Source organism: Eubalaena glacialis, chromosome 11, assembly GCF_028564815.1.
Source record: "Eubalaena glacialis isolate mEubGla1 chromosome 11, mEubGla1.1.hap2.+ XY, whole genome shotgun sequence".
NCBI classification, from domain to species: domain Eukaryota; kingdom Metazoa; phylum Chordata; class Mammalia; order Artiodactyla; family Balaenidae; genus Eubalaena; species Eubalaena glacialis.
In genome coordinates, this window is record NC_083726.1 from 4959596 (window position 1) to 4969659 (window position 10064).

General features: G+C 53.9%; 1 protein-coding gene across 1 annotated transcript in view; it reads right to left on the reverse strand.

Annotated features, from left to right (window-relative positions):
- ARHGAP8 (Rho GTPase activating protein 8) overlaps positions 1-4238 on the reverse strand; it is a 38614-nt gene extending 34376 nt beyond the window's left edge. The window contains 1 exon segment of the mRNA XM_061206615.1: positions 4095-4238. Within this exon segment, the coding sequence (XP_061062598.1) occupies positions 4095-4197 (103 nt within the window). The 5' untranslated portion in view covers positions 4198-4238.
- Between the last annotated feature and the right edge of the window lie 5826 nt (positions 4239-10064).

The following is a 10064-nucleotide window of genomic DNA, read 5'->3' on the forward strand; positions in this document are numbered from 1 at the left end:
TGATGGCCTGGCGGTGGATGAGGGGCCGGGAGGCCGGTGGGCATGGGGAGCAGCTGCCCAGTGCGGTGGGTCGCAGGGAAGAGTGAGGTTCACTGACCAAAACCACCCACCCTCCATCCTCTCAGCGTCCTGCTGGCTGCGGTCGAGTGCCCCTGCCCTCAGGCGGGCACCTGAGAAGAGGCGGGAAGCTGAACGCCCACACCCCGTGGCAGTGAGAGACGTCGGGAACAGAGCAGCCCAGCGCCCCACGGACACGGAGAACCCAGGGAGGCGTGGAGAGCTTCACAGAGATGGGGGGATGGGCACGCAGACATGATGCCCTGCCAGAGAGGGGCAGCATGGCCACCCCCGGACCAAGGGTGAGCAGCAGGAAATTCCCAACAAGAAGTCTCATGTCAGGCTCTCAGAAAACCCAGGTAACCCGGTGTCCAAGAATGAGATCCCTCTGGGTAACGCCAGGACATAGTAGGTCTCCAGCAGAGGTCAGTGCATTCCCCATACGCTCGGGCCCCGCTTCCCTCCCACCCACAGTTTCTCAGTTTGCCAGTGGCGGAGGGAGAGGCACCTCAGACCTACTGCTGATGAGGGGGCTCTGTGCTGGCCAGGCGAGGGGACGTGCTCCTGCCCAGAGAATGGATGGGGTGTGGAAACAAGGGCAAAACAGGCAGGTAAGGGTCAGAATGATGAATTCCCCCCCGAGGAGTCTGGACTCAGTTCAGCCAGCAATGGGGTAGGAGGGGCTCTGGCCAGGCTGTGAGCCCCTCCTGCCCTGCCATCTGCAAACGAAAGTAGGGAGGGTCCCTGGGCAGAGCACAGCATGTGCAAAGGCACTGAGGCAGGGACGTACAGGATGCAAGCCCAGCGCCCACGTTGGGCCTGGTTCCTTTCCCCTATGAGCATCCTGTTTACAAAAAACACTGATTTCATTCGATAAGCACTTACTGAACACGTACTGTTTGCAAGGTCTATCCACTTGCACGAGGCTGAGCTATGAAGGTCAGCTACTCTTGAAGGCATTTTACCTCCCCCAAAACTGAAAGGGTAACTCACAGCATTTTCCTTTCACATCAACAGATTTCTAAATGTCCTGCCAAACTAATATCACAGCATTATTCAGATTCGACAAACTTTTATGCAGCTTAGAACAAGTGCCACGGTGGATACATTGGGTTCTTTATGCTGTTCTCTCTACCTCTGATGCATTTGAAAATTTCCATAATAAAAAGTGAAAAAGGAGGGAGGGAGAGAGGAAGAGCCAAGGCTGGGCACTCTGCCCTTCGGGACAGAACCCCTGCCCCGCGCACCAGCCGGGCAGCCCTGGGCCAGCCTCTCTGCTCATCTACAACGTGGGGATAAGAGAACTGACTTTGTGCGGAGCAGGAAGGACTAAATCCACAGCTTGAATAAAGCCATGCAGAGCTGGCACACAGCAGATGCTCAATAAATGTGACCCGTTACCATGTGTCCGGCAGGATGGTGGGTGCTTCCAGGTGTGCTGTTTCATTTGCAGGTGAGGAAATAGAGGCCCAGAGAAGCCAAGTGAGCCACCGGCTGGCTTCAAGGGCAGCACCCCCAGCCCGGCCTCCACGGCCTCCTCTGCCCCTGGGACCCCATGTTCTGGGTGGGGAGGCCTTCGCGCTCCCGCAGCCCCTGCGTTCAGGCCTCCTCCGCAGCCGTGGGGAGCCCCGGGACCCCCAGCCCTTCCGCTCACTGAGCAGTCGCTGGGCATCTGCATTAACAACATCAGTCAAGATGAGTAGATACCCTTGCTGCTCTCTGGCAACACAGGCCAGTGTATCGAAACGGGCTTCAAGATGACGATATATGGGAGGAAATGAAAACTATCAATAAAATGCAAATTCTACAAGGCATCGGTTTAACTCATGACCCCTTCTTCTCCCCTCGCTGTTTACAACACAACATTGTTCACTGTCTCCGAGACAGGAGAAGCCCTGTTTATGCATAAAGAAATGATTCCCGGAGCTGAGACCCGTGACACGCCCACCACCATCCATCATCGGTTCTGAGAATGAAGGACGATTAAAACGCGTAATAAAGGCATCAGCGATCTCACTGGGACTAATGTGGGAGTTTGTTTAGGTTTTTATTTTAAGGTTGCCAACTGTTTTTTGCAGGAGTGAAAGGGGATTTGAAGACTCGTTTTGTCTGTGTCCTGCAGGAAATCCCAGCTGGGGTCTGCATGGTTGTGAGGGAAGCTCTGGCTGTGAAGGTGGTGACTTGTCAGTCACCCAGCAGGACCAGGTCCGGCATGTCCCTCTGTTCTCTCTTCTCTGCCACTCGCCTCTAAGATTATACCTCCCACTGCCTCTGATCCTGGGGCGGAACTTTCCCTCTGCCCACCCTGCCTTCCAACATCTAATGTGCCTCTGAGCTCACAGCCCCGGACCCAGACTGGAGCTTCAGAAGATGACCACCACTCTTTAAAATATTTTTTTTTTTATTTTTTGGCTGTGCCGCATGGCTTGCAGGATTTTAGTTCCCTGACCAGGGATTGAACCCAGGCCCTCGGCAGTGAGAGCGCACAGTCCTAACCACTGGACCGCCAGGGAATTCCCTAAAATATTTAAATCAACACTATCATTTTAATTTATTTTTGGCTGCATTGGGTCTTTGTTGCTGCGCTCAGGCTTTCTCTAGTTGCAGAGAGCGGGGGCTACTCTTCCTTGCGGTGCATGGGCTTCTCATTGCAGTGGCTTCTCTTGTTTTGGAGCACAGGCTCCAGGTGCGTGGGCTTCAGTAGTTGTGGGACGTGGGCTCAGTAGTTGTGGCTCCCGGGCTCTAGAGTGCAGTCTCAGTAGTTGTGGCCCACAGGCTTAGTTGCTCCGCGGCATGTGGGATCTTCCTGGACCAGGGCTCGAACCTGTGTCCCCTGCATTGGCAGGCGGATTCTTAACCACTGTGCCACCAGGGAAGTCCCAACACTATCTTAAGACTTAAAATTCTACAAAGTTTCCATCTGGCCAAATAGACAGTCCCTTAAGGTAATAATGAGAGATCATTCAACATTACTTTTTGATAAGAGTCTTTGGCTCTGGCCATGGTCCTGATGTTGAGCCGTGGGGGAGGCGGCACCTGGGAGAAGCCCTTGGTGGGGAGGGACGCCTGGGTACACCTGAAGTGGACCCCTGCGGGGGGCGGGGTTCCGGGATTGGCACGTGCCACCTCCTGGAGGAGAAGGAAAAAGGGTTCCAGGTCCTGAACCGTCCCCCAGGTTGCTGGCCACACAGGAGTGTGAACCTGAGTTAGGGCCGAGGGGACAAACCTGGACACCAAGGTGAGGCCCAGGAGAGGGGGGTAGAGGACTGGTCCTCAGGGAGGGAACCCTGGGGTCTGCTCTCACCATGTGCTCCAACTGGAAAAGCCACGGGCTTACCCAGACTCAGACTGGGATTTACACCACGTGCGTCCTGGTCTCCAGCTTGCAGAGGGCAGATCATGGGACTTCTCAGCCTCCATAATTGCGTGAGAGCCAATTCCTATGAGAAATCTCCTCGGATACATACCTCTATATAGCCTACTGGTTGTTTCTCTAGGGAACCCTGACTAACACGCTGCCCATGTGAGAAGTGTACCTGGAGTGGTCCTGATTCCTCAGGATCAATTAAAACGATGCAATAGACCCCCCTCTGGATTGACATATATACACTAATATGTATAAAATAGATAACTAATAAGAACCTGCTGTATAAAAAATAAATGAAATAAAATTCAAAAAAAAAAAATAGACTCCCCTCTGGCCACTGCTGGGCGTAGGGCTGCTCGCCTTCTGAGTGTCGCTTTTGATGAGCGTAGCATAACAGCCCTGGGTTAATCAAGCAATCCGTTTAATTCTGGCCTGCGCTCTTTAAAGATGCTGCCCAGTGGCTACTCAGAGCACTTGGCGGCGCTCTAACAGCTGTGCCATTTGCGTTTTCAAAACACTGGCAGGTACTTTTGTTCCTCTGTGGTTTTCACGCTCTGGGCACAGCCAAGCTGGAGTGAGCGGCCCTGCTGAGCCCACCACACGCCGCAGGGCCCTCAGGAAGGCTGGCACTGTGGTGTTCCTGGGAACCGACCACCCAACTAGGACTCACCTGCCACCTGCAGGATGCCGTGTCGGGCCACGTCATAGAAGGGGTGATTCATGCTCAGCACAGGGTCCGGGCCAGCCATGGGTGCCACCGAGGGCCTTCTCATGGCACCCAGTGCAGCGGCCTCCTCCTCATCTCTCTGCAGCTCTGCAGCAGACGACAAGGATTAGAGGAAGTAGCTGTATTTCCGAGGAAGAAGGAGAGCGAGGGAGCCTCCTGACGTCTTTTTACTGGACATGCACTTTGCCTCTGCTGTGCGCCCACTCTGTGCCCGCCTCTGCTGTGCGCCCACTCTGTGCCCGCCTCTGCTGTGCGCCCACTCTGTGCCCGCCTCTGCTGTGCCCCCACTCTGTGCCCGCCTCTGCTGTGCCCCCACTATGTGCCCGCCTCTGCTGTGCGCCCACTCTGTGCCCGCCTCTGCTGCGCGCCCACTCTGTGCCCGCCTCTGCTGCGCCCCCACTCTGTGCCCGCCTCTGCTGCGCGCCCACTATGTGCCCGCCTCTGCTGCGCCCCCACTCTGTGCCCGCCTCTGCTGCGCGCCCACTATGTGCCCGCCTCTGCTGCGCGCCCACTATGTGCCCGTCTCTGCTGTGCGCCCACTCTGTGCCCGCCTCTGCTGTGCGTCCACTCTGTGCCCGCCTCTGCTGTGCCCCCACTATGTGCCCGCCTCTGCTGTGCGCCCACTCTGTGCCCGCCTCTGCTGTGCGCCCACTCTGTGCCCGCCTCTGCTGTGTACACTGCACCACGGAAGGAGAGAAATGAGACCTGAGAGCTGGAGTATCTTCCACACTGACAGCAGTGGAAACTGAGGCTCAGAGGGGAGAATGACTTGCCCGAGGTCACACTGCTAATCGGCAGTAAGGTGTGGACGTGAACTTGATTTCCCAGCTCCAGACTGACTCAGGGCTTCTTGTAAGATGCTGACACTGGCAGCCAGCAGGAAGCCGTGGCTGGGGTCAAGGGAAGAAACCGGGGTCACTGTGCTATGAAGCAGTAAGAAAAGGGCTGTCCAGGTCATGGAAGCAACCTAAGTGTCCATCGACAGATGAATGGATAAAGAAGATGTGGCACATATATACAATGGAATATTACTCAGCCATAAAAAGAAACGAAATTGAGTTATTTGTAGTGAGGTGGATAGACCTAGAGTCTGTCATACAGAGTGAAGTAAGTCAGAAAGGGAAAAACAAATATCGTATGCTAACATATATATATGGAATCTAAAAAAAAAAAAAAAAGGTTCTGAAGAACCTAGGGGCAGGACAGGAATAAAGACGCAGACGTAGAGAATGGACTTGAGGACATGGGGAGGGGGAAGGGTAAGCTGGGACAAAATGAGAGAGTGGCATGGACATATATACACTACCAAATGTAAAACAGATAGCTAGTGGGAAGCAGCCGCATAGCACAGGGAGATCAGCTCGGTGCTTTGTGACCACCTAGAGGGGTGGGGTAGGGAGGGTGGGAGGGAGACGCAAGAGGGAGGGGATATGGTGATATATGTATACATATAGCTGATTCACTTTGTTATGCAGCAGAAACTAACACACCATTGTAAAGCAATTATACCCAATAAAGATGTTAAAAAATAAATAAATAAATAAATATGTATAGCTTAAGCAAAATAAGAGAAAAAGAAAAAAAAAAGAAAAAAGAAAAAGAAAAGGGCTGTCTTCCAAAGTTTAATTTTAGTACAGGAGGTTCGTTCATACAAAACAAATCCAGGTTCCTTCAGAAATGTTTTCAGGGACTTCCCTGGCGGTCCAGTGGTTAAGACTCCGCTCTCTCAATGCAGGGGGCGCAGGTTTGATCCCTGGTTGGGGAACTAAGATCCCGCAGGCTGCGTGGAGCGCCCCCCAAAAAAAAAAGAAAGAAAAAAAAATGTTTTCAGTTGGAAAACGAACAGAAACTTCAAATTTCAGGTGAGGGTAGACTTTGGCCCCCAGATGTACTGGGATGAATAGTATGACTCCAAAATTCACATCTACCTGGAAACCCACAACGTGACCTCATTTGGAAATAGTGTCTTTAGAGATGAAATGAGTTAAGATGAGGTCACACTGGATTAGGCTGGGCCCTAAATCGAAGGACATGTCCTTATAAGAAGAGGAGAGGACACAGACACCCAGAGAGAAAGCCACTCGAAGATGGGGTCAGAGACTGGAGTGACACGGCCACAAGCCCAGGAGCACCTGGAGGTCCGGGAGCTGGAAGAGGCAGGAAGGATCCTCCCCTGCAGCCTCCAGAGGGAGCACGGCCCTGCTGACACGTTGGTTTTGGACTTTTAGCCTCCGGAACTGAGAGAGAATACATTTCTATTGTCTTAAGGCTTCAAGTTAGTGGCGCTATGTTCCAGCCGCCCCAGGAGACTGACACAGCAGACTGGCGTCGAGAGTCACAACAGCTGAGTTAGTATCACCAGAGGGCATGACGGGGTGGGGTGAGGGGTTTGGGAGGAAGCACTGACTTTTCCTAACAAATTCTGAAGATGATCCTGATGCAAAGCCAGGTCTGAGACCTCCGGATTCAGACCCACACCCCATGCCAGAGAGACCCACCCACGACCCCAGGGTGGCCCATCTGTAGCTGGGGGGACAGGCCCAAGTGAGGCTGCCTCCCATGGTCTGCAGCCTGCCTCCTGTGGCCTCTCACCCACTGGTCTCAGGGCCACCCCCACTCCTTGGTGTCCCCTGAGCCCATGAAGGTCCGGGGGAGGGGTGGACGGGGCAAGGCCCTTGTTTATCAACAGTGTGACAGGTCCCAGAGCGGGACCAGCGTGGGAGGCTGCAGGGCACACCTCAGCCATCCAGTCATCTAGCAATATGTACTGAGTATCCCCACGTGCAGGGGACAGTTTTAGACAGTAGGGACACAGCATGAAACACAGAGTCCCTGTGGTGGGCAGAATAAAGGCCACCCAATGATGTCCACGTCCTGATCCCCAGAACCTGAGACCATGTGACCTTAGATGGCAAAAGAGACTTTGCAGGTGTGATTAAGGTAAGGATCTGAGATGGGGAGATGATCCCCCGGAGCCCTCGAGGGAGTGCGGACCGGCCCAGCGAAACGCATTTCAGACAGTGTTGATTTAGCCCACTAACGCGGTGGGACGTTGTTACAGCAGCCCAAGGGGACGCATGCACTTTGTCCTCAAGGGCGGCCTTCTGGTGGGGCTGGGAAACAGACAAGAGAGAAATGTCAGGCGTCAGGGACAAATGCTGATGAAAGATCAAGCTGCGTGAGGGGGGCCGCAGTGGGGGCCGAGTGTGTCAGGTCTGAGCAGAGGCGGGAAGGAGGGGAAGAAGGGAGCCAGGCTGGAAGCTGCTGGAAGGGGAATCCAGGTGGAGGGAACCACGTGCAAAGGCCATGAGGTGACTGCAGGGAGTCCCCGAGGAGAAACAGAGAAGCCGAGCAGGGACCTGTCATGCTGAGGAGCCGGAGCCGCTGGGGGCTTGGAGTCAGCGAGGGGCATATGCTCCATCCCCACTAGGGTCCCTGGGCAGCTGAGTGGAGGGCAGGCGGCAGAGGGCAGCAGGCTGGCCCCATCCCCATCCCGTGCAGCCCACTGAGATGAGGAATCGGACCAGGCGCTGTGCCCCAGGGTCGGGGGAGAGCAGGCTTCCCCGAGGAGTTGTCTGTACTGAGAGCCTGACGATGGACGGGCATAAAACAACCGGCGGGGCGAGGACTGAGTGTCCCAGAAAGAGGAGAGGGTCCCCAGCGGGGTGAGCGTAACAGGTCACTGTGGCCAGAGGGAGAGCAGGGGTGAGCGGCCAGGGTGAGCCAGACCACGGGGCCTCGAAGCCACGGTGACGAGCTGGGTTTTGTCCAGAGAGGCCAGGAGGCCACCGGGAGGGTTAACAGAGAGCTGGAGGGTGTGAGCAAATGCCAGGGATAGCCTCGCACAGAGACAGAGGGGAGTGTGTGTGGACCAGGCTAGAGCCCGGCAAGGCCAGGCCGTGCTCTGGGGCTGGGCTGACCTGTGTCCACTGGGGGTCATCCACCTCTTTTTACAGGGTTAGATTTTTTGAGCCACATAAATATATTACCTGTAAAAATAAATGGGCACCAACAACCTCCTTCTCCCGGGATGGGGCTGGAAGAGAACGTTCTTTACCTGTTCCGGCCAGCTCCTCCAACTCCAGCCCGGACGTGCTCTGCGGGGGGGCAGGGCGGCCCGGAGACATCGTTGGGATGCCACCTCCTGAGGATCCGGGCATGGGGTCCTTCGAACGCCCTGAGGGAGAAGCACACGGAACCCGGGGGGCATTTAACACAAGTGCACCGGGCTTGAGGAATGAAGGAATGCCCTTCACGTGGCCCGCTGGCTGTTTAATTTCCCTTCTTGACAAGAAAAAAAGCAGCCACGTCTGATTCACCCAGACCTCAGATCACCTTGGCATTTGGTGCTCAGCCTGCCCGGCCCTGCCCGCTCCCCCCCACCCCCCGACGTGGGAGAATCGCCTCTCAATGAACAACTCGAGGTCCCGGGAGCCAGACCCCTGGACGGTGGCATCCACCCCATGTTTGGGCCCCTATATCTGATCTCCTCCTCCGCAGGCTCTGCCCCCCGATGGGTGCACCTAGACGGGGCTCCCCCTCCCCAACGGCCCCACGTCCTGGGGGAGCAGGGCACGAAGGGCAGTGGGATGGGGGGGACATGTGGAGTGAGCACAGCACTTCCAGGGCCAACGCACTTCGAGGACAGCATCGTTCCTGCTTCCCCACCCCCCTCAGAGATACGCACACTCACTCCTGTACCCACTTTACGGAGCGGGTACCTGAGGCCAGCAAAGATCACTTAGAGCTGCTCATGCCCGCAGAGCTACTAATCCCAACTATAGCTAAGAGTTACCACATGGTTATCCTGGGCCTGGGATGCTGCTTCAAAACCTGTGCAAATCTTTACAAAACTCTGTAAGTACCCAAACAATGGAATATTATTTGTCCATAAAAAGGAATGAAGTACTGACACCTGCTACAACATGGATGAACCTTGAAAATGTCATGCTAAGTGAAAGAAGCCAGCCACAAAAGATAACATGATTCCATTTATAATATCCAGAATAGGCAAATCCATAGAGACAGAAAGCAGATTATTGGCTGCCAGGGGGTGGAGGGGGAAGGGGGGATTAGGGAGGTGAGAGCAAAGTAGCATGGGTTCTTTTTTTTTTTTTCGGCTGCACTGCATGGCTTGTGGGATCTTAGTTACCCCACCAGGGGTCAAACCCGTGCCCTCAGCAGTGAAAGCACAGAGTCCTAACCACTGGCCAGCCAGGGAATTCCCTGCATGGGTTCTTTTGGAGGTGAAGAAAATGTCCTAAAATTGACTGGGGTGATGGTTGCTTATATCTGTGACTACACTAAAAACCACTGAACTGTATACTTTGGTGAATTATATGTTATATGAATTATATCTCAGTAAAGTTGTTTTTAAAAATTAACAATGCAGGGTGAAAACAGCACGTATAGTTTGGTCCAGTTTTTTAATAGTGAAAAGAAGCGTAGAACAGTGTTTTTGAAATGCTGGTTTCTATGAGTTCTATGATTAGGGTTTATAAATCCATTTATTTTTCCATGTTTGTCCTCTTTTCATTTTTGCAAAAGCCTGTATTGCTCTTAATATAAGATTGTCATTTGAACTAAAATAAGAATGTTTTATGAATATAGAAAAGTTTTAAACCTTCTTAAAAAAAACCCCCCATTAGCTAAGTGCCATTTTCCATGTCCATTTCACAGATGGGAGAACTGAGGCAGAGGTCAGGGGGTCACTTGGCGGATACACAGCCCACTGAGGGCAGGGCTGTAGGACTCCAAAGCTCTTACCCAGGACATTGGCAACAGATATACAAGAGCAGAGAGGGACTTCCCTGGTGGCACAGTGGATAAGACTCCACGCTCCCAATGCAGGGGGCCCAGTTCGATCCCTGCTCAGGGAAATAGATCCCACATGCATGCCGCATCTAGGTGTTC